This window comes from Babylonia areolata, chromosome 31, assembly GCF_041734735.1.
Source record: "Babylonia areolata isolate BAREFJ2019XMU chromosome 31, ASM4173473v1, whole genome shotgun sequence".
Lineage (NCBI taxonomy): Eukaryota > Metazoa > Mollusca > Gastropoda > Neogastropoda > Buccinidae > Babylonia > Babylonia areolata.
In genome coordinates this window covers 24,499,314-24,524,434 of record NC_134906.1, presented here as the reverse complement: position 1 = coordinate 24,524,434, position 25,121 = coordinate 24,499,314, and the positions used below count along the sequence as shown (strand labels likewise).

Genomic DNA, 25,121 nt, shown 5'->3' with positions numbered 1-25,121 from the left:
ACACACACACACACAGAGGCGCGCGTGCCCAAGAGAGAGAGAGAGAGAGAGAGCCTGGAGAGAGTTTTAGCATGTATTTTCCAGATTATCTCGCATGCTTGTGTGCCTCGATCTCAGTCTGTCTGTCTCCATCTCTCAGCTTAGTGTTCTCTTTTTAATAAATTGTCTCTGTCTCTCTCTGTCTGTCTGTCTATGTCTGTATGTGTATACGTGCGTATCTGTCTCAGTCTCCGCCTGTCTGCCTCTCGATGTGTATGTGCGTGTCTGTCTCTCCGGCTGTCTGTCTGCCTCTTATTTAGTTATTCTCCGCCACGTGACCTCCGTCTGTCTCTCTGATGAAACACATGTTTAGAACAAAAAAAATAATGTAGGTGCCAGTGTGATTATGTATTATTATGTTTGCAACGGGGTCACAAGCCGATGAATTATAGCTAAACATATTCAGACCATTCTCTCTCTCTCTCTCTCTCTCTCTCTCTCTCTCTCTCTCTCTCTCTCTCTCTGTCTGTCTCTGTCTGTCTCTCTCCACTGGCATCTCCCTCTCTTTCTCTCTCCATCTCCATTTCTCTCTTTCTCTGTCTATCTTTCTCTCAATCTGTCTCTGTCTCTCTCTCTCTTTCTCCATCTCTCTGTCTCTCTCTCTCTCTCTCTCTCTCTCTGTCTCTCTATCTCTCTGTATCTCTCTGGGTCTCTCTGTCTCTCTCTCTCTGTGTCTCTGTCTCTGTCTTTCTCTCTTTCTATTTCCATCTCTCAGAGCTGTTTCTTTCTCCATCTGTCTCTGTCTCTTTCTTCATGTCTCTCTCTGTATCTCTCTGTCTCTCTCCGGGTCTCTCTGTCTCTCTCTGTGTCTCTGTCTCTCAGTGTCTTTCTCTCTTTCTCTTTCCATCTCTCAGAGCTCAGTCTCTCTCTCTCCATCTCTGTCTCTATCTGTCTGTCTGTCTCTCTCCATCTCTCAGAGCTCCTTCTCTCTCCATCTCTGTCTCTGTCTCTTTCTCTCTCCATCTCTGTCTCTCTTTCTCTCCCCATCTCTGTCTGTCTCTCTCTCTCTCTCCATCTCTGTCTCTGTCTGTCTGTCTGTCTGTCTCCATCTCTCAGAGCTCCTTCTCTCTCCATCTCTGTCTCTGTCTGTCTGTCTCTCTCTCTCCATCTCTGTCTCTGTCTCTCTCTCTCTCCATCTCTCAGAGCTTCTTCTCTCTCTGTCTCTGTCTCTCTTTCTCTCCCCATCTCTGTCTGTCTGTCTGTCTCTCTCTCCATCTCTGTCTCTGTCTCAGTCTCTCTCTCTCTCCATCTCTGTCTCTCTCTCTTTCTCTCTCCACCTCTGTCTCTCTCCATCTCTGTCTCTGTCTGTCTCTTTCTCTCTCCATCTCTGTCTCTGTCTGTCTCTCTCCATCTCTGTCTCTCTTTCTCTCTCCATCTCTGTCTCTCTCTCTCTCTCCATCTCTGTCTCTCTCTCTCTCCATCTCTCTCTCTCTCTCCATCTCTCAGAGCTCTTTCGCTCTCCACCTCTGTCTCTCTGTCTCTGTCTGTCTCTCTTTCATTCCCTCTCTAAGCGCGTTGGGTTACGTTGGGTTACGCTGCTGGTCAGGCATCTAGATGCTTGGCAGATGTGGTGTAGCGTATATATATGGATTTTGTCTGAATGGCAGTGACAGTGACTGCCTCCCTGAGCTACTGAAACTGAAACTGCATCACTTAGTTCTTCCCCCCCCCCCCCCCCCACACCCCCCCGCTCCCACCCTCACTCCAGTCACAGAAAAGCATTTCCCAGAAACAGCTGGACTTGTCAGTCCTAGCTTTTTCCTCTTCTCTTCCAGTTTGTATGGTTTATAAACAGTTCCTTTGACCTCATGTGGTCGTGTGTGTGTGTGTGTGTGTGTGTGTGTGTGTGGTCACTGTGTGTGTGTGTGGTCATGTGTGTGTGTGTGTGTGTGTGTGTCACTCTGTGTATGTGTGTGTGTGTGTGGTCGTGTGTGTGTGTGTGTGTGTGTGTGTGGTCGTGTGTGTGTGTGTGTCACTGTGTGTGTGTGTGTGGTCGTGTGTGTGTGTCACTGTGTGTGTGTGTGGTCGTGTGTGTGTGTGTGTGTGTGTGTGGTCGTGTGTGTGTGTGTGTGTGTGGTCGTGTGTGTGTGTGTGTCACTGTGTGTGTGTGTGTGTGTGTGTGTGTGTGGTCGTGTGTGTGTGTGTGTGTGTGTGTGTGTGTGTGTGTGTCACTCTGTGTATGTGTGTGTGCGTGTGGTCGTGTGTGTGTGTGTGTGTGTGTGTGTCACTCTGTGTGTGTGTCACTGTGTGTGTGTGACTCTGTGTGTGTGTGTGGTCGTGTGTGTGTGTGTGTCACTGTGTGTGTGTGTGTGTGTGTGTGTGTGTGTGTGTGTGTGTGTGTGTGTGTGTGTGTGTCACTCTGTGTATGTGTGTGTGTGTGTGGTCGTGTGTGTGTGTGTGTGTGTGTGTGTGTGTGTCACTCTGTGTGTGTGTCACTGTGTGTGTGTGACTCTGTGTGTGTGTGTGGTCGTGTGTGTGTGTGTGTCACTGTGTGTGTGTGTGTGTGTGTGTGTGTGTGTGTGTGTGTTTGCATGTGTGTGTGTGTGTGTGTGTGTATTTGTATTTGTAATTGTTTTTCTTTTTATAACAGATTTCTCTCTGTGAAATTCGGGCTGCTCTCCCCAGGGAGAGCGCGTCGCAATAATACAGCGCCACCCTTTTTTTGTATTTTTTTCCTGCGTGCAGTTTCATTTGTTTTCCCTATCGAAGTGGATTTTTCTATAGAATTTTGCCAGGAACAACCCTCTTGTTGCCGTGGGTTCTTTTACGTGCGCTAAGTGCATGCTGCTCACGGGACCTCGGTTTATCGCCTCATCCGAATGGCTAGCGTCCAGACCACCACTCAAGGTCTAGTGGAGGGGGAGAAAATATCGGCAGCCGAGCAGTGATTCGAACCAGCGCGCTCAGATTTTCTCGCTTCCTAGGCGGACGCGTTACCTCTAGGCCATCACTCAATCATTCACTGACATGATGACCAGTAAAGGATGTGTGACCTTAACCCTCGTTGACCTTTTCAGCAGGTGCATTACTTTATGACTGCGTATACCTGTGGTCTTTCATGTTCTTCACAGCTTCATTTTTGACTCACTTGTGTAAACAAAGTGAGTCTATGTTTTAACCCGGTGTTCGGTTGTCTGTGTGTGTGTGTGTGTGTGTGTGTCTGTGTGTCTGTGGTAAACTTTAACATTGACATTTTCTCTGCAAATACTTTGTCAGTTGACACCAAATTTGGCATAAAAATAGGAAAAATTCAGTTCTTTCCAGTCATCTTGTTTAAAACAATATTGCACCTCTGGGATGGGCACAAAAAAAAAAAGAAACTTAATTATATGCAAACTGCATTTACTGTTATATTTATATTTTTTGTATTCTCTAAACTTGGCACTTTGATCTGATATTCTGACCCAACAACAAGAGCAGTCATTATCATCATTTTTTGTTCAAACAGGAACTTCTTTTGCTAAGCATGGAAGTTTTATTTATTTTGCAAACGTTTTGGTGCAGATAGTAAAAAAAGGGAAAATACTCTGTAATTAATGCTAGGGGACTTAATTTGCTTTAAACTGATCTTTCTCATCTTAAACATTACATTTTGAAATTATACTCAATACATAAAAAGCTTGGATTTTTTTTTTTTTAAGTGTATCACAAGTGAGTCTTGAAGGCCTTGCCTCTCTTGTTTTTATTTTTATTATTATTATTATTTTTTTGGTCTCACAGGAACGGAATGTCTGTTCCAACTTTCGTTGTGACGTCACCCAAACGAGCGCGTTACGACATGACGACAACGTTTTCAGTCAGCGCCACCAACGTGAGGAATCCAGCGTCCATCAGCCTGGTTTTGCGAACCGGGTTCGCTTATGAAGTCATCCTGAATCAGACGACATTCCTGTTCAACAACAGTGAGGATTTTGTGTGTGTGTGTGTGTGTTTGTGTGTGTGTGTGTGTATTTGTGTGTGTGTGTGTGCATGTGCATACATGCAGTTGTGTGTGTGTGTGTGCATGTGTACATGTATGTGTGTGTGTTTATGCATGCATGCATGCGTGTGTGTGTGTGTGTGTGTTTGTGCATGTGCATACATGCAGTTGTGTGTGTGTGTGTGTGTGTGCATGTGTACATGTGTGTGTGTGTTTATGCATGCATGCATTGTGTGTGTGTGTGTGTGTGTGTGTGTGTGTGTGTGCACGCGTGCATGTGCATACATGCAGGTGTGTGTGTGTGTGTGTGTGTGTGTGTGTGTGTGCATGTGTACATGTGTGTGTGTGTTTATGCATGCATGCATGCGTGTGTGTGTGTGTGTGTGTGTGTGTGTGTACATATAAGAGAAAGATAGAGACAGTAAGAAAAAAAACAACAACCCAACTCTTGTGCAATATATCATGATTTCCTTCTGCCAAACAATGATACGATAGCATTCCATAAGTTTTCAGTTTTTTATTTTTTATTTATTTATTTTTTTACTGTAAATAATTTTTCCGTAATGTTTCTTCACTTTCTTTTATTATTTTTTCTTCTTCTTCTTCTTTTTTTTTTTTTTTTTTTTTTGAGAAATCAGTGGATTTGTAAAATTTCTGCAAATGAGCAGGATAGTCTTCAGCATCCTTGGGAGGCTCATTCCCGCTTTTTTCTTTTTTCCTTTTTAAAAAAAATTAAAAATTTTTTTTTTTATCCTTCTTATTTCTAAAGTTCCCTTATATCATTATATAGATCTTTCTCTTCCCTTCGTTTCTTCATTTTCTTTTTTTTGGGGGGTCGTTTTTGTTTCTCCCCCCCCCCCCTTTTTATATATATATTTTTATAGTATTTATTATTAATTTTTTTTGTATATAATTAATAAATTTTAATATATTTATTAAAAAAAAATTATTAAATTTTTTTTATTTCAATTATTTTGTTTTATTTCATTTTTTATTTTATTTTCATGCTGGGTATGCATGCTGGGTATGTTCTTGTTTCCATAACCCACCGAACACTGACATGGGTTACAGGATCGTTAACATGTGTATTTGATCTTCTGCATACATATACACATGGAGGGGGTTCAGGCACTGGCAGGTCTGCACATATGCTGACCTGGGAGATCAGAAAAATCTCCACCCTTTACCCACTAGGCGCCTTCACCGAGATTCGAACCAGGGACCCTCAGATTGAAAGTCCAACGCTTTAAGCATTTGGTTGTTGCGCCCGGCACACAGAACACATGCAGACGGCACACAGAAGGCACACAGAACACATGCAGATGGCACACAGAACACATGCAGATGGCACACAGAACACATGCAGATGGCACACAGAACACATGCAGATGGCACACAGAACACATGCAGATGGCACACAGAACACATGCAGACGGCACACAGAACACATGCACACAGAACACATGCAGACAGCACACAGAACACATGCAGATGGCACACAGAACACATGCACACAGAACACATGCAGACGGCACACAGAACACATGCAGATGGCACACAGAACACATGCAGATGGCACACAGAACACATGCACACAGAACACATGCAGACTGCACACAGAACACATGCACACAGAACACATGCAGATGGCACACAGAACACATGCAGATAGTACACAGAACACATGCAGACGGCACACAGAACACATGCAGATGGCACACAGAACATGCACACAGAACACATGCAGACGGCACACAGAACACATGCAGATGGCACACAGAACACATGCACACAGAACACATGCAGACGGCACACAGAACACATGCAGATGGCACACAGAACACATGCACACAGAACACATGCAGACGGCACACAGAACACATACAGGTGGCACACAGAACACATGCACACAGAACACATGCAGACGGCACACAGAACACATGCAGACAGCACACAGAACACATACAGACGGCACACAGAACACATACACTGCACATCATACGTCATTAAAAATTGAAAAAGACATCGAATGTCAGTGAAAGAAAAAACAACAACAAAAAACCCCACCTGCAGATGGTGTACGGACGTGGAGCGTCATGATCGACTCGGACAGAATGCTCCGGCACCAGCAGAGCAGTGTGCAGCTCCGGGCGGAGCACGGCAGGGTCGTCAATGTGACGGACATTCCCATGAACCCCCTGTCCGGCTTCATCATGATCCAGACGGACAAGGTCATCTACACCCCGCGACAGACAGGTGGGGCACGAGGGCTTGTTTTTTTTGTCGTTGTTGTTGTTGTTGTTGTTGTTGTAATGTAAATATTGTCATTATTATTATTGGTGTTATTGTTGTTGTTGTTGTTATTAGTATTGTTGTTGTTGTTGTTGTTGTTATTCTTGTTGGTGTTGTTGTTGTGTTGTGTTGTTGTTGGTGGTGTTGGTGTTGTTATTATCATTGTTATCTACATTATTATTGTTAGTACAAGGTTCGTAGGGTCCTTTCAAGTCCTTTTAAGTCCTTAGGAATTGGATTTTGGTCAAAAGGCCTTTTAAGTGCTTTGATTCAGCAAGTTGGTCCTTTTAACTCATCAGGAGGTCCTTTTAATTTTTGAAAGGTACTGTTAAGTCCTGTTTTATGAAGAGAAAGAGACTTGAGAACGAAACTGAAACACCTTCGACACCAAAACCGCAAGTTGCAAAGCGCGTTGAAAGATGCCGACGCGATCGTCTGAAACTCAGTACTTACTGTAGGAGGATACAGCCTATAGGCCTAGGCCCTAACAGTAGTGCGCTTTCTGCTCGGTGGCAGACGCGAAGCGTGGTACAGTGGCTGTGAGTCACGCCTGCTGCTGCTGCTTTGCTTAGGCCTAGCCTACAGTGACGTGAATTGCAAAGACTAAATACGACAGTCAAATGGGATTAGCTGTTCTTCCGTTTATGAGATGTAAGTGTCTGCTGTTCTGCATGTCAAATAGATTGGGGTGTACTGTAAAGTCATGTCGGCAAAGGTCCTTTTAAACTGATTTGAGGTCCTTATAAAGTCCTTTAAAGGTCCTTTTTTGGCTTCATGCCCACCACCTGGGAACCCTGTAGTAGGTCAGTGACAAGGGTTTATTGTTGTTGTTGTTATTATGTAAACATTGTTATTATTATTATTATTATTATTATTATGTTCTTGTTGTTGTTGTTTTTGTTCTTCTTCTTCTTCCTCTTGTTGTTGTCGTTGGTGGTGGTGATGGTGGCGGCCGTGTTGTTATTATTATTGTTATTTATATTATTATTGTTACTAGGTCAGAGGCAAGGTTTCTTGTTGTTGTTGTTGTTGTTCTGATTATTAATATTATCATGGTGTTGGTGTTGGTGTTGGTATTGTTATTATTATTGTTTTTGATATATTGTTATTGTTAGTATTGATCGTATTATTATTATCGGTGATACTTATCCAGACGGACAAGGTCATCTACACCCCTCGACAGACAGGTCAGGGATGAGGGCTTGTTTGTTGTTTTTATTGTTGTTGTTGTTATTTTATTATTATTATTATGTTGTTGTTGTTATCATCATTGTTATTATCATATGTGGTGGTGTGTGTCCATCGAGATCGATGATGACCATCGTTGTCATCCAGCTGGGGGATGGGGGGAGGGTGGTGGTGGGGTGGGGGGATGCTCATGAATCTATCTGTGAATGCGCAGATGGCTGAATAGTCCAATCTGCGCTCGTATCATATCATATGTAGTAGTAGTAGTAGTAGTAGCAGTAGTGATACTTATCTAGACCAGCAAAGCCATCTACACCCCGCGACAGATAGGTCAGGGACGAGGGGTTGGTTTTTGTTGTTGTTGTTGTCATTATTGTAAATATGTTGTCATAGTTATTATTATTATGATTAGTAGTAGTAATAGTAGTAGCAGTAGTAGTAGTAGTAGTAGTAGTAGTAGTAGTATTGATCCTTATCCCGACTGATAAAGTCATCTACACTCCGCAACCGACAGGTCAGGGACACATGGTAGTCTGTGTTGTTGTTGTTGTTGCCATTTTAGTTTTCATTGTTATCAGTGATACTTATCCGGACGGACAAGGTCATCTACACCCCACAACAGACAGGTTAGAGGGAACATGGTTGTTATTATTATTATTATTATTAATTGATAGAAGTAGTTGTAGAAGTACAGTTGGGACTGCTTAAGTTGACCTCGCTTAACTCACTCAGTACAGCCTGTCCTCTCTTCTCCTCTACACAGACCCCTCGGATGTCCAGTGGGTGTCTGAATGACCCAACCTTTAGCTTCCGTCGTCAGAATTGTGGTATTCTTTGTCAACATTCACGTCTTCAGTATAAGAGCCTTCCGCTTGCAATATTTTGATGATGGTAATTGGGGTGAAACGCTGTTAAGGTCGTCTCTTTCGCCGTTCGTATGGAGAGAGTTAAGTCGACCCCATCATAAGTTGACACATTTCTTTGGCCCGGGCCAGCTGCCTTCTTTATCTTCTGCATGATGCATCAGTGTCCTAAATCATTCCCGTGGGGTCTAGTCAGTGTCCTAAATCATTCCCGTGGGGTCTAGTCAGTGTCCTAAATCATTCCCGTGGGGTCTAGTCAGTATCCTAAATCATTCCCGTGGGGTTTAGTCAGTGTCCTAAATCATCCCCCTTGGGCACTGGTCAGTGTCCTAAATCATCCCCCTTGGGGACTGGTCAGTGTCCTAAATCATCCCCCTTGGGGACTGGTCAGTGTCCTAAATCATCCCCCTTGGGGACTGGTCAGTGTCCTAAATCATCCCCCTAGGGACTGGTCAGTGTCCTAAATCATCCCCCTTGGGCACTGGTCAGTGTCCTAAATCATCCCCCTAAAGGACTGGTCAGTGTCCTAAATCATCCCCCTTGGGGACTGGTCAGTGTCCTAAATCATCACCTAGGGGACTGGTCAGTGTCCTAAATCATCCCCCTTGGGGACTAGTCAGTGTCCTAAATCATCCCCCTTGGGGACTGGTCAGTGTCCTGAATCATCCCCCATGGGGACTGGTCAGTGTCCTAAATCATCCCCTTGGGGACTGGTCAGTGTCCTAAATCATCCCCCTTGGGGACTGGTCAGTGTCCAAAATCATCCCCTTGGGGACTGGTCAGTGTCCTAAATCATCCCCCTTGGGGACTGGTCAGTGTCCAAAATCATCCCCTTGGGGACTGGTCAGTGTCCAAAATCATCCCCTTCAGGACTGGTCAGTGTCCTAAATTATCCCCTAGGGGACTGGTCAGTGTCCTAAATCATCCTCTTTGAGACTAGTCAGTGTCCTAAATCATCTCCCTTGGGGACTGGTCAGTGTCCTAAATCATCCCCTTGGGGACTGGTCAGTGTCCTAAATCATCCCCCTATGGGACTGGTCAGTGTCCTAAATCATCCCCTTGGGGTCTAGTCAGTGTCCTAAATCATCCCCTTGGGGACTGGTCAGTGTCCAAAATCATCCCCTTGGGGACTGGTCAGTGTCCTAAATCATCCCCTTGGGGACTGGTCAGTGTCCTAAATCATCCCCTTGGGGACAGGTCAGTGTCCTGAATCATCCCCCTTGGGGACTGGTCAGTGTCCTAAATCATCCCCCTTGGGGACTGGTCAGTGTCCTAAATCATCCCCTAGGGGACTGGTCAGTGTCCTAAATCATCCCCCTTGGGGACTGGTCAGTGTCCTAAATCATCCCCTTGGGGACTGGTCAGTGTCCTAAATCATCCCCCTTGGGGACAGGTCAGTGTCCTAAATCATCCCCTTGGGGACTGGTCAGTGTCCTAAATTATCCCCTAGGGGACTGGTCAGTGTCCTAAATCATCCCCTTAGGGACTAGTCAGTGTCCTAAATCATCCCCCTTGGGGACTGGTCAGTGTCCTAAATCATCCCCTTCGGGACTGGTCAGTGTCCTAAATCATCCCCCTATGGGACTGGTCAGTGTCCTAAATCATCCCCCTTGGGGACTGGTCAGTGTCCTAAATCATCCCCCTTAGGGACTGGTCAGTGTCCTAAATCATCCCCTTGGGGTCTAGTCAGTGTCCTAAATCATCCCCCTTGGGGACTGGTCAGTGTCCTAAATCATCCCCTTCAGGACTGGTCAGTGTCCTAAATCATCCCCCTTGGGACTGGTCAGTGTCCTAAATCATCCCCCTTGGGGACTGGTCAGTGTCCTAAATCATCCCCCTATGGGACTGGTCAGTGTCCTAAATCATCCCCCTTGGGGACTGGTCAGTGTCCTAAATCATCCCCCTTGGGGACTGGTCAGTGTCCTAAATCATCCCCTTGGGGACTGGTCAGTGTCCTAAATCATCCCCCTTGGGGACTGGTCAGTGTCCTAAATCATCCCCTTGGGGACTGGTCAGTGTCCTAAATCATCCCCCTTGGGGACTGGTCAGTGTCCTAAATCATCCCCTTGGGACTGGTCAGTGTCCTAAATCATCCCCCTTGGGGACTGGTCAGTGTCCTAAATCATCCCCTTGGGGACTGGTCAGTGTCCTAAATCATCCCCCTTGGGGACTGGTCAGTGTCCTAAATCATCCCCTTTGAGACTAGTCAGTGTCCTAAATCATCCCCCTTGGGCACTGGTCAGTGTCCTAAATCATCCCCTTGGGGACTGGTCAGTGTCCTAAATCATCCCCCTTGGGGACTGGTCAGTGTCCTAAATCATCCCCTTGGGGACTGGTCAGTGTCCTAAATCATCCCCCTTGGGGACTGGTCAGTGTCCTAAATCATCCCCCTTGGGGACTGGTCAGTGTCCTAAATCATCCCCCTTGGGGTCTAGTCAGTGTCCTAAATCATCCCCCTTGGGGACTGGTCAGTGTCCTAAATCATTCCCCTTGGGGACTGGTCAGTGTCCTAAATCATCCCCTTGGGGACTGGTCAGTGTCCTAAATCATCCCCCTTGGGGACTGGTCAGTGTCCTAAATCATCCCCCTTGGGGACTGGTCAGTGTCCTAAATCATCCCCTTGGGGACTGGTCAGTGTCCTAAATCATCCCCTTGGGGACTGGTCAGTGTCCTAAATAATCCCCTTGGGGACTGGTCAGTGTCCTAAATCATCCCCTAGGGGACTGGTCAGTGTCCTAAATCATCCCCCTTGGGGACTGGTCAGTGTCCTAAATCATCCCCTTAGGACTGGTCAGTGTCCTAAATCATCCCCCTTGGGGACTGGTCAGTGTCCTAAATCATCCCCTTGGGGACTGGTCAGTGTCCTAAATCATCCCCTTGGGACTGGTCAGTGTCCTAAATCATCCCCTTGGGGTCTGGTCAGTGTCCTAAATCATCCCCTTGGGGACTGGTCAGTGTCCTAAATCATCCCCTTGGGACTGGTCAGTGTCCTAAATCATCCCCTTGGGGACTGGTCAGTGTCCTAAATCATCCCCTTGGGGACTGGTCAGTGTCCTAAATCATCCCCTTGGGGACTGGTCAGTGTCCTAAATCATCCCCTTGGGGACTGGTCAGTGTCCTAAATCATCCCCCTTGGGGACTGGTCAGTGTCCTAAATCATCCCCTTGGGGACTGGTCAGTGTCCTAAATCATCCCCTTGGGGACTGGTCAGTGTCCTAAATCATCCCCCTTGGGGACTGGTCAGTGTCCTAAATCATCCCCTTGGGGACTGGTCAGTGTCCTAAATCATCCCCTTGGGACTGGTCAGTGTCCTAAATCATCCCCCTTGGGACTGGTCAGTGTCCTAAATCATCCCCTTGGGGACTGGTCAGTGTCCTAAATCATCCCCTTGGGGACTGGTCAGTGTCCTAAATCATCCCCTTGGGGACTGGTCAGTGTCCTAAATCATCCCCCTTGGGGACTGGTCAGTGTCCTAAATCATCCCCCTTGGGGACTGGTCAGTGTCCTAAATCATCCCCCTTGGGACTGGTCAGTGTCCTAAATCATCCCCTTGGGGACTGGTCAGTGTCCTAAATCATCCCCCTTGGGGACTGGTCAGTGTCCTAAATCATCCCCCTTGGGGACTGGTCAGTGTCCTAAATCATCCCCTTGGGGACTGGTCAGTGTCCTAAATCATCCCCTTGGGGACTGGTCAGTGTCCTAAATCATCCCCCTTGGGGACTGGTCAGTGTCCTAAATCATCCCCCTTGGGGACTGGTCAGTGTCCTAAATCATCCCCCTTGGGGACTGGTCAGTGTCCTAAATCATCCCCTTGGGGACTGGTCAGTGTCCTAAATCATCCCCTTGGGGACTGGTCAGTGTCCTAAATCATCCCCTTGGGGACTGGTCAGTGTCCTAAATCATCCCCCTTGGGGACTGGTCAGTGTCCTAAATCATCCCCTTGGGGACTGGTCAGTGTCCTAAATCATCCCCCTTGGGGACTGGTCAGTGTCCTAAATCATCCCCCTTGGGGACTGGTCAGTGTCCTAAATCATCCCCCTTGGGACTGGTCAGTGTCCTAAATCATCCCCTTGGGGACTGGTCAGTGTCCTAAATCATCCCCCTTGGGACTGGTCAGTGTCCTAAATCATCCCCTTGGGGACTGGTCAGTGTCCTAAATCATCCCCCTTGGGGACTGGTCAGTGTCCTAAATCATCCCCTTGGGACTGGTCAGTGTCCTAAATCATCCCCCTTGGGGACTGGTCAGTGTCCTAAATCATCCCCCTTGGGGACTGGTCAGTGTCCTAAATCATCCCCCTTGGGGACTGGTCAGTGTCCTAAATCATCCCCCTTGGGGACTGGTCAGTGTCCTAAATCATCCCCCTTGGGGACTGGTCAGTGTCCTAAATCATCCCCCTTGGGGACTGGTCAGTGTCCTAAATCATCCCCTTGGGGACTGGTCAGTGTCCTAAATCATCCCCTTGGGGACTGGTCAGTGTCCTAAATCATCCCCCTTGGGGACTGGTCAGTGTCCTAAATCATCCCCTTCAGGGACTGGTCAGTGTCCTAAATTATCCCCTAGGGGACTGGTCAGTGTCCTAAATCATCCCCCTTGGGGACTGGTCAGTGTCCTAAATCATCCCCCTTGGGGACTGGTCAGTGTCCTAAATCATCCCCTTGGGACTGGTCAGTGTCCTAAATCATCCCCTTGGGGACTGGTCAGTGTCCTAAATCATCCCCCTTGGGGACTGGTCAGTGTCCTAAATCATCCCCCTTGGGACTGGTCAGTGTCCTAAATCATCCCCTTGGGGACTGGTCAGTGTCCTAAATCATCCCCCTTGGGAGAAGTCAGTGTCCTAAATCATCCCCCTTGGGGACTGGTCAGTGTCCTAAATCATCCCCCTTGGGGACTGGTCAGTGTCCTAAATCATCCCCCTTGGGGACTGGTCAGTGTCCTAAATCATCCCCTTGGGGACTGGTCAGTGTCCTAAATCATCCCCTTGGGACTGGTCAGTGTCCTAAATCATCCCCTTGGGGACTGGTCAGTGTCCTAAATCATCCCCCTTGGGGACTGGTCAGTGTCCTAAATCATCCCCTTGGGGACTAGGTCAGTGTCCTAAATCATCCCCCTTGGGCACTGGTCAGTGTCCTAAATCATCCCCTTGGGACTGGTCAGTGTCCTAAATCATCCCCCTTGGGGACTGGTCAGTGTCCTAAATCATCCCCCTTCAGGACTGGTCAGTGTCCTAAATTATCCCCTAGGGGACTGGTCAGTGTCCTAAATCATCCCCTTCTGGGACTGGTCAGTGTCCTAAATTATCCCCCTTGGGGACTGGTCAGTGTCCTAAATCATCCCCTTGGGGTCTGGTCAGTGTCCTAAATCATCCCCCTTGGGACTGGTCAGTGTCCTAAATCATCCCCTTGGGGTCTGGTCAGTGTCCTAAATCATCCCCCTTGGGGACTGGTCAGTGTCCTAAATCATCCCCTTGGGGACTGGTCAGTGTCCTAAATCATCCCCCTTGGGACTGGTCAGTGTCCTAAATCATCCCCTTGGGGACTGGTCAGTGTCCTAAATCATCCCCCTTGGGGACTAGTCAGTGTCCTAAATCATCCCCCTTGGGGACTGGTCAGTGTCCTAAATCATCCCCCTGGGGACTGGTCAGTGTCCTAAATCATCCCCTTGGGGACTGGTCAGTGTCCTAAATCATCCCCCTTGGGGACTGGTCAGTGTCCTAAATCATCCCCTTGGGGTCTAGTCAGTGTCCTAAATCATCCCCTTGGGGTCTAGTCAGTGTCCTAAATCATCCCCTTGGGGTCTAGTCAGTGTCCTAAATCATCCCCTTGGGGACTGGTCAGTGTCCTAAATTATCCCCTTGGGGACTGGTCAGTGTCCTAAATCATCCCCCTTGGGGACTGGTCAGTGTCCTAAATCATCCCATTGGGGTCTAGTCAGTGTCCTAAATCATCCCCTTTGGGGTCTAGTCAGTGTCATAAATCATCCCCTTGGGGACAGGTCAGTGTCCTAAATCATCCCCCTTCGGGACTGGTCAGTGTCCTAAATCATCCCCCTTGGGGACTGGTCAGTGTCCTAAATCATCCCTTTGGGGTCTGGTCAGTGTCCTAAATCATCCCCTTGGGGACTGGTCAGTGTCCTAAATCATCCCTTTGGGGTCTGGTCAGTGTCATAAATCATCCCCTTCGGGACTGGTCAGTGTCCTAAATCGTCCCCCTTGGGGACTGGTCAGTGTCCTAAATCATCCCCCTTGGGGACTGGTCAGTGTCCTAAATCATCCCCCTATGGGACTGGTCAGTGTCCTAAATCATCCCCCTTGGGGACTGGTCAGTGTCCTAAATCGTCCTAAGCTGTCCCAGAACTGGCGACAATAATGGCTAAGCCGCAGGGCCAGACTGAGTTAGCATAGTTCCTCCACAGAGTTTGGAGACCACCCCTACCACATCCCTTCAATGACAGTCCACACCACACCACCCTCCCAGGCCCCCGACCCCCTTGAATCTGCCGATACTGAAGACCTTGACAGGACTGGCCCCGAGCAGACACACTCACTTCTTCATCTGGCACCTTGCCATTAGGCCACCACTCTGCTTCATCATGGAGGGGGAGAGAGAGAGAGAAAAAAAAAGAGAAGTATGCGATAGAAGGGGTAGGGAGTCAGTGGGATTTGTGTGTGTGTAGGGGGGCAGCAGAGGGGTGGGGGAGGGTCCAGGGGGGGGTGGGGGGGGGGGGGGCGGCAGATGGGGTGGAAGCATGATAGACGATATTCATGCTGTGAACATTAAAGAGATAGAGCGATGGTGGAAATAGACAAATTGGAGGACAGATAGACAGACAGACAGGCAGACAGGCAGGCAGGCAGGCGGGCGGGCAGGCAGGCAGGCAGGCAGGCAGGCAGACAGACAGACAGACAGACAGACAGACAGACAGGCAAGCAGGCAGGCAGGCAGGCAGGCAGGCAGATTGACAAAAGGGAGAAGAGGTTGCGGTGGGGAAGTTGTTGATTGCCGTTAGGTCAGGGTGGGAGGGGTGTACATGGAGTTGTCTGCGTAGCCATGTCTCGTAGTAGAGTGCGTGCACAGCCGGTTTTGACTAGATCACGCCCCTTAGAGAGGCCACTGTGGTGCCATTCTTCGGTGATCTCCTGTTCTGGTAACGGTTTACAGTTGGCCGGGTTTTCTCTTGGGAGTTTTCCTTCTCTTGGAAGGACTGCCTGCTGAGGCTAACAGACTCCATCTGCCCGGGTTTGAAATCAGAGTTGTCCTTCTCCTAGACTATGCGGGTCCACGGCACCTTATTCCATATCATTTGGTGCAACCCCCAAAGGGAGGGCTCCCCCATCCGCCACCCGGGGGACGCGCCCCTACGCCGTGTAGTCCCAGCGTACATGGAGTGAAACCATTTGCTTTTGTTGTTGTTGTAACTATTGTTGTTGTTGTTGCTGTTATCATCATTATTATTGTTGTTTTTATATTGTTGTTTTGATGAGGTTGGCGATAATGATGATGATGATTATGATGATTCCACCACCATTATTGTTATTATTAGTTATACTACTACTACTGCGACTACTACTACTACTACTACTACTACTACTGTTGCTGTTGCTGTTGCTACTACTACTACTACTACTGCTGCTGCTGCTGCTGCTGCTACTACTATTACTACTACTGCTACCATAGATATTAGGAAATCATTGTTTCGGTTAAATATGTGAACAAAAACTAAGGTTCAAAATCCATACCACATGCATTGTGATATGAGAATTTGCTTACAATTATGATGGTGAACAGATACAGATTTTTTTGCATTGAATGACATTGATCAGATGTATCAGCTAATGTGATTGGATGGCTGTATTATGTACAGTGATGTATCGGGTGATTGCACTGGATGATGATCAGCGCTTCGCTCAATGGCCTGTGATTGTGGATGTGAAGGTCAGACATTTACTTTCTTTTTTTTTTAATTTCTTTTTCATATTATCTACTTCATGAAAATAGCGGCAACTTTCAGCTAACAGATATTCAAAACGTAGACACACACCTGTGATTGTGGATGTGATGGTCAGACATTTACTTTCTTTTTTTGACTCACTTGTGTAAACAAAGTGAGTCTATGTTTTAACCCGGTGTTCGGTTGTCTGTGTGTGTGTGTGTGTGTGTCCGTGTGTGTGTCTGTGTGTCCGTGGTAAACTTTAACACTGACATTTTCTCTGCAAATACTTTGTCAGTTGACACCAAATTTGGCATAAAAATAGGAAAAATTCAGTTCTTTCCAGTCATCTTGTTTAAAACAATATTGCATCTCTGGGATGGGCACAAAAAAAAAAAAAAAGAAGCCTAATTATATGCAAACTGCATTTACTGTTATATTTATATTTTTTGTATTCTCTAAACTTGGCACTTTGATCTGATATTCTGACCCAACAACAAGAGCAGTCATTATTATCATTTTTTGTTCAAACAGGAACTTCTTTTGCTAAGCATGGAAGTTTTATTTATTTTGCAAAGGTTTTGGTGTAGATAGTAAAAAAGGGAAATTACTCTGTAATTAATGCTAGGGGACTTAATTTGCTTTAAACTGATCTTTCTTATCTTAAACATTACATTTTCAAATTATACTCAATACATAAAAAGCTTGTGTGTTTTACTCTCAGTCACAAGTGAGTTTTGAAGGCCTTGCCTCTCTTGTTATTTCTTTTTCATAATATCGACTTCATGAAAATATCGGCAACTTTCAGCTAACAGATATTCAAAACATAGACACACACAATGGAAACATTGACGAACTGTAAACACTGTTTTTGCATTTAATCAGAATTTTTTCTCTCTGCTAACTATCGTCTCTGTTTACCTTGCTCAGGGGCCAAATGATGTAAACACAGAAAATGGATTCGTACACTACATTCAGACACAGACAAAACAAGTTCTCATTGCAGGAGATTTCAATGCTCATTCACCTTTTTTGGGGAGAAGGACTGTAAAATTGTAACAAGCAACTGATTTATTTATCGAGAATCTGGTGGACTTGTTCTTCTATCGGCTAAATGATGGGTGAATAACATGCATTCCTGAATAATCCTAACCATAGAGCAACCGCTATTGATCTTACTTTAGTGTTGCCCAACTTAGCACCAGTCTGCGAATGGAACACATTAGATGACACTCTAAACAGTGACCACACACCTATTGTCACTTGATTAAAAAGCAGAAGGCCACCAACTATAGATCCTATGGCCACCAACTATAGATCCCATGAATGACAAAGTTCCAAAATTCAGTTACAAACTAGCCAACTGGTCCAAATGTTCTAAATTACTTTCATCATTTTACGTAATTGATATGGACAGCAAAGACGTAGATAGTTTGTATTCTTTATTTATAAATGCTGTATTGACTGCCTCAAATGAATCTATTCCAAAATATGAACAAACAAAATCAAACAAGCACCTTGGTAATATCTGGTGGAACAAGGCTTGTAAAAAAAGTAAAGAAGGAGAGAAAAAATTGCATTTAGAACATACATTAGAGATAAATCTATCGAAAACCACATTAAAATGAAAAAAAGCGAAAAACAGATCTAACAGGGCCAATGCACTCTCTCTCTCTCTCTCTCTCTCTCTCTCTCGCTTGCTCTCTTTCTCTCTCTCTCTCTCACACACACACATGCACACATACACACTCACATGCTCTCTCTCACACGCACACATACACACACACATATGCTCTCTCTCTCTCACTCTCTCTCTGTCTGTCACTTTCACTCTCACTCTCTCTCTCTGTCTCTCACTCTCTCTCTCTGTCTCTGTCTCTCTCTCTCTCTCTCTCACACACACACACACCTACCTAAGATTTTATTTTTGACACACTAGAACCCAGACCTTGTGATCTTGGAGCGGCACCATCACTCCAGCAGGGACGCATTCAACGGGAAGAACTTCACCTTGCCCCGCGACGCCACCCCTGGCACATGGTCCATCACCGCCTACTATGACGGAACAAAGGTAAAGTAATTAAAGAACGAGAGAGAGAAAAAAAAGAGAATAATGATAATAATAATAATGATGATGATAATGATAGCAATAATGATAGTAATGATTATGATAATGATGATGTGATAAGAACGATGGTAATAATGATGATGATAATAATAATGATAATAATGATGATGATGATGATAATCCTGGTGATGATGATGATGAGGAGGAGGAGGAGGAGGAGGATGTTCTGTGGTGTGTTGCAGCATAGTGAGTTTGGTGTAGTGCTGTGCTGTGCTGTGCTGTGCTGTGCTGTACTGGGGAGAAGTGGTTTGTACAGCATGGCTCGGTGCACCTGGTGGGTAAAGGGTGGAGATTTTTCCAATCTCCCAGGTCAACATACGTGCAGACCTGCTTAGTGCCTGAACCCCCTTCGTGTGTATGCGCACGCAGAAGATCAAATACGCACGTTAAAGATCCTGTAATCCATGTCAGCGTTCGGTGGGTTATGGGAACAAGAATATACCCAGCATGCACCCCCCCGAAAACGGAGTATGGCTGCCTACATGGTGGGGTAAATAAAAACGGTCATACACGTAAAATGTTACATGTCTGTCTGAGTGTGTACGCGTGTGCGTCTGAAATGTGATTGAATAACACATGAAACGAATGATGAGCGCCCATTGGCAGCCGTCAATCAGCTCTACCCAGGTAGGCAGCCTGTGGTGCAAATGCCCCACTGCATGTAAAGCGGTTAGAGCTTGGTCTCTGACCGAGGATAGGCGCTATATGAGTATCCACATCAATCAATCAAACTGAGGGGGTCCCAGGAAGAGTATGAACATTTTCCAGAAACAACGGGTAAAAAGAGTGAAAATCCCTGTTTTTGTGGGAAATTCAGTCAGATTCTGGGATCAACTGCCATGAAGAAGAGTTCGTTCTTTCCCTTCGCCTGTTCTTTGGTCCAGAAACTTAAGTCAGTTTGTGACAAATAGTAGAAGATATAGCTGCCTTTTCAGGCGTATGTGTGTATGTCACGGTGTAGATTTGATTAGAACATGCAGTGTTTGAAAGACCCTCTGAAGATGGCCTGGGACCTGTCAGAATTATGGTAAAAGAGTTTGTTGGACCCCCAAGAGGACAGGCGCCATAGCCGAATGGCTAAAGCGTTGGACTGTCAATCTGAGGGTCCCAGGTTCGAATTACAGTGACGGCGCCTGGTGGGTAAAGGGTGGAGATTTTTACAATCTCCCAGGTCAACATATGTGCAGACCTGCCAGTGCCTGAACCCCCTTCGTGTGTATACGCAAGCATAAGATCAAATACACACGTTAAAGATCCTGTAAAGCGGAGTATGGCTGCCTACATGGCGGGGTAAAAACGGTCATACATATAAAAAGCCCACTCGCGTATATACGAGTGAATGTGGGAGTTGAAGCCCACGAACGCAGAACAAGAAGAAGAAGGAGGACCCCCAAGATTTTTTGTTTTTTTTGTTTTTTGTTTTTTTTTGTTTAGCTTATCAGAACCCCCAGGTACAACCAAAGATCATGTTGATTGAAAACAACACATGGACATCTTTAAAAAATTTTTTTGTTTTTTCTGTGCATTCAGGTACGGACCACCAAAACCACCATGTTCGACGTTCAAGAATATGGTATGTCTTTTGTGAGAATACAGCTGTGTAGCAGGAGGGGTGGTAGTGAGTTGTTGTGACAGTGGTTAGTTGAGGGAGCAAGAACACCAGCAGCAGTAGTGCAGTTGAGGGGAGAAGAGCTTTTAGTGCTTACTGACTTAGCACTGAAATCAGTACAGGATGCTGCAGGGTTCCAGCAACGACTTTCTGACTCTCTCTGTCTGATAGAACCATGCTGCAGGGTTCCAGCAATGACTTTCTGACTCTCTCTGTCTGATAGAACCATGCTGCAGGGTTCCAAGCAATGACTTTCTGACTCTCTGTCTGATAGAACCATGCTGCAGGGTTCCAGCAATGACTTTCTGACTCTCTCTGTCTGATAGAACCATGCTGCAGGGTTCCAGCAATGACTTTCTGACTCTCTCTGTCTGATAGAACCATGCTGCAGGGTTCCAGCAATGACTTTCTGACTCTCTCTGTCTGATAGAACCATGCTGCAGGATTCCAGCAATGACTTTCTGACTCTCTCTGTCAGATAGAACCATGCTGCAGGGTTCCAGCAATGACTTTCTGACTCTTTCTGTCTGATAGAACCAAGCTGCAGGGTTCCAGCAATGACTTTCTGACTCCCTCTGTCTGATAGAACCAAGCTGCAGGGTTCCAGCAATGACTTTGACTCTCTCTGTCTGATAGAACCATGCTGCAGGGTTCCAGTAATGACTTTCTGACTCCCTCTGTCTGATAGAACCAAGCTGCAGGGTTCCAGCAACGACTTTCTGACTCCCTCTGTCTGATAGAACCATGCTGCAGGGTTCCAGCAATGACTTTCTGACTCCCTCTGTCTGATAGAACCAAGCTGCAGGGTTCCAGCAACGACTTTCTGACTCTCTCTGTCTGATAGAACCATGCTGCAGGGTTCCAGCAATGACTTTCTGACTCTCAACCATGCTGCAGGGTTCCAGCAATGACTTTCTGACTCTCTCTGTCTGATAGAACTATTCTGCAGAGTTCTAGCAATGACTTTCTGACTCTGTCTGTCTGATAGAACCATGCTGCAGGGTTCCAGCAATGACTTTCTGACTCTCTCTGTCAGATAGAACCATGCTGCAGGGTTCCAGCAATGACTTTCTGACTCTTTCTGTCTGATAGAACCATGCTGCAGGGTTCCAGCAATGACTTTCTGACTCTCTCTATCTGATAGAACCATATATATTGAGATAGAAATGAACCAATGTATTTAAAAAAAAAAAAAATGCACTGACAGAATTTAGATTGGTATTTTTAGTATTACTGTTCCCAGTTTCAGATGTAGCATTATTAGTGAATACCTGTTGATTATGCTGTCTGGGTAAGGAAGATGAATGACATTTAAAAAAAAAATTATGTTCCCCTGCCTTGAATGACCTCAGAAAACAGTCAATCCAACCAAAATATTATGAAGATCCATCTACTTTTTGATTTAATTTGCTCATGTCATCAAGAGATGAGTTTACATAACTTGGCCATTTACATATATATGAAGCACTGAAGAGGACTACAAATTGTTATTTCCTGAATGTTGCTGAATGCTGTATTAGCTATTTATGGTTGATTTGTGATGTTGATTTCTTGTGTCGTATTCTTTTCTTTAGTTTTGACTCACTTGTGTAAACAAAGTGAGTCTATGTTTTAACCCGGTGTTCGGTTGTCTGTGTGTGGGTGTGTGTCCATGGTAAACTTTAACATTGACATTTTCTCTGCAAATACTTTGTCAGTTGACACCAAATTAGGCATAAAAATAGGAAAAATTCAGTTCTTCGCAGTCATCTTGTTTAAAACAATATTGCACCTCAGGGTTGGGCACAAAAAAATAAAAAAAAGAAGCCAAATTATATGCAAACTGCATTTACTGTTATATTTATATTTTTTGTATTCTCTAAACTTGGCACTTTGATCTGATATTCTGACACAACAACAAGACCAGTCATTAGTATCATTTTTTGTTCAGACAGGAACTTCTTTTGCTAAGCATGGAAGTTTTATTTATTTTGCATGCAAGAAAGTGGAATTTCCTAAACCTACAGATTTTCATTCAGTTATTTTCACAACTGACAGCCAGTACAGAGGGCATTACTCATCTATATTAACTACGAAACTGATTTGAATTTTCAATGCATAAAAGATATAAATTCCTAGGTTCCTAGTTTTAAGCATGCTGTCACATTTTAGCAATTGTGGTAGAGATTGTATGCTACAATAGTCCAGGTATTTATCTCTAATTTCGGAACACAAAGGACAAACACAAATTACATGTTCCTCATCCCTCCGTGACTGCACATAAGCTGCAAAGTTTATCCTGATTATTGACGAAAAATGATTTCAAAGTAGCTCCTTTAAGAGGTAATAGTCCCAAGCGTAATTTGACAGTACAGTCTCTGAAACATTTTATGTTCACAAAATCTAAATATTTTTTTCATTTTCAAAGGTAAATTTAAATGTTCTAGGTAGAAACCTAGAGAAACTGTATACTTGGAAGAGGGGTGGGGGGAGGGGTTGGGGAGGGAGCTATTTTTAGAAAGTGGTAGGTTTTAAGGCCAGACTTATAAGAGCCGAGTGCAGAGATTTTTTTTTTTTTTTTTTTTTTCCCCCTTGCAGAGAAGGTTATATTTGTCAAGAAACATGTAATCACAGTTCACATTAAAATTTTGGGTAAACAATATAACAAAATACATTGTTGATTCCAAGAAAAACAATGAAGCATTACACCGTAGAATCTGCTTCAAGGAAAAACACATCAACACTGTCCCTCGCTTCACTGAAGTTGTATCATTCATCCAACTGCAAGGTTTTTGTTTTTGCATCTCCCCCCAATCCCAACAAACACCCACACACAGTGAGGCCCACACACACACACACATACTCTTTAACGTATAATCCCTCGGTCAATATACCACAAAACTAGCAACATAATCTCCTTCTGAGACATCGAGGGAACACCGATATTAATCCAGTTTAAAACAGGTTCCTAGAATGTACAAACATAATCATGAAGAAAAAAACAACAATATTATCAATTATTATTGTTATGAAAACATCAAAACCTGTTAAATAATATTGTGTATATTCTAAGCTAGCCGTCTGTCGGATCATTATGTTATTCTCTTTCTCTCTTACATACACAGAGTAGCAAACAGCCAGACACAAACACGCACACACCCCTCCCTCCCCCCCCACCCCCTCCAACACACACATATGCACAAAGCGCTCGCTCTCGCACACTCTCGCCCGCACATTCACACACGCAGACATTGGCAAACGAAATGGGCTACACACAGAGCGCAGAGATTCGACAGACGAGGAAGAGGGAGCTGAATCATTCCTATTGTAAGATCCCTAGGTGGAGAGTCAGGTCTGGCTGACATGTTTGAACAAAAATTTAATGATGATGATGATGGCAGTTTCTTCGTATCCCTAAGATCACTGGGAAGAAGTTCTAGTCCGGGTGAGGCAAGCCTTCTGATGGCTGTACAGGCCAATCCTGGACTTGCGTTGTCGGGAACAGCTGGCGCACAGTGAAAGTTGGCTGGTCGGTCGCTGGAGGGGTGAACTTGAGAAAAAAAAAAAAAAAAAAAAATTAATAGTCCATGTGATAATAACTGTTTCAGTTGTCTGTATGATTTTGATAGCAGTCATTTTGTGTCATTTCTGGTTATAATAGTATCTTCTTCCTCTGCCTGGTATGGATGTTACATCGCAAGGTACACCAGCCAGGAGCAGCAACATTTTTGTCATGTAAAGGGACATCAGTCTGAATTTCTATGTTTTTTATTAATTTTTATTTATTTTTTTTTTTATCAGTAGGCATCAGATTGGAGCTTTGCATACTTTGCATCTCTTGCATTTGGTATTATAATTATTATTATTATTGTTGTTACTATTATTATTATCATTACTATTTATTGTCTTCCAGTGTTGCCGACCTTCAAGGTTCAGGTCGCTGCCCAGGAAAAAGTAATCGCCATGGCAACGAACTGGATCCAGATCAAAACGAAGGCTGTGTGAGTATATCTCTCAGTTCGTTGAATGTTGAGCTGATCATCTGTTAATTAAAGTCATGCTTGGAGTGCCTTTTTCAGTTTACACCTATCACACACAGTCCTAATAATAAAAATAATAAACAGAGGCGCCATTGCAGACTTGGTAAAGCGTTGGACTTCTAGTCGGCACAATAGCCATTGGTTAAAGCGTTGGACTTTCAATCTGAGGGTCCCAGGTTCGAATCTCGGTGGTGCCTGGTGGGTAAAGGGTGGAGATTTTTCCGATCTCCCAGGTCAACATATGTGCAGACCTGCCAGAACCTGAATCCTTTCGTGTGTATACGCACGCAGAAGATCAAATTCGCACGTTAAAGATCCTGTGATCCATGTCAGCATTCGGTGGGTTATGGAAACAAGAACATACCCAGCATACACATCCCCGAAAACGGAGTATGGCTGCCTACATGGCGGGGTAAATAAACAAAAAAACGGGCATACATGTAAAATGTTAAATGTTACAGGTTTGTCTGAGTGTGTATGTGTGTGTGCATGAAATCTGATTGAATGACACAGGAAACGAATGATGAGCGCCAAGTGGCGGCCGTCAGTCAGCTCTGTCCAGGTAGGCTGCATGTTGTGTAAATGACCGACCCTGTGTTTTTGTAAAGCACTTAACTCTCTCCATACGAACGGCGAAAGAGACGACGTTAACAGCGTTTCACCCCATTTACCACCATCAAAATATTGCAAGCGGAAGGCTCTTATACCGAAGAGGTGAATGTTGACAAAGAATACCACAATTCTGACGACGGAAGCTAAAGGTTGGGTCATTGAGACACCCTCTGGACATCCCAGGGGTCTGTGTAGAGGAGAAGAGAGGACTGGCCGTACTGAGTGAGTTAAAGCTTGGTCTCCGATGGAGCGAGGATAGGCGCTATATAAGTATCCATATCAGTCAGTCAATCTTCAATTCAATTCAGTTCAAAATACTTTATTATCTGCTTCAACCAAAAACAGAAAATTTTCTATAGGCTCACTTAAAATAAAATGCCCGTCACTGACACACCCTTCACTTATCACCATGCACACATCAATTATTATGTAAAAAGAAAAACATGTGGGTAAGATACTATTACATTATGATTCAGAGTGTAACAACTGTGTGTGTGTGTTGCGTGTGTGTCCGTGCGTGTGCAT

General features: G+C 45.1%; 2 protein-coding genes across 2 annotated transcripts in view; both read left to right on the top strand.

Annotated features, from left to right (window-relative positions):
• Positions 1–25,121, top strand: part of LOC143276316 (galactoside alpha-(1,2)-fucosyltransferase 1-like) — a 294,798-nt gene that overhangs the window by 122,107 nt on the left and 147,570 nt on the right. The window lies entirely within an intron of this gene.
• LOC143276055 (complement C3-like) overlaps positions 1–25,121 on the top strand; it is a 111,167-nt gene that overhangs the window by 10,011 nt on the left and 76,035 nt on the right. Inside the window, exons 3-8 of the mRNA XM_076580441.1 lie at positions 3,760–3,941; positions 6,032–6,214; positions 16,163–16,233; positions 18,168–18,299; positions 19,887–19,929; positions 23,858–23,945. Of these exons, the coding sequence (XP_076436556.1) occupies positions 3,760–3,941; positions 6,032–6,214; positions 16,163–16,233; positions 18,168–18,299; positions 19,887–19,929; positions 23,858–23,945 (699 nt within the window). The remainder of the gene's footprint in view (positions 1–3,759; positions 3,942–6,031; positions 6,215–16,162; positions 16,234–18,167; positions 18,300–19,886; positions 19,930–23,857; positions 23,946–25,121) is intronic.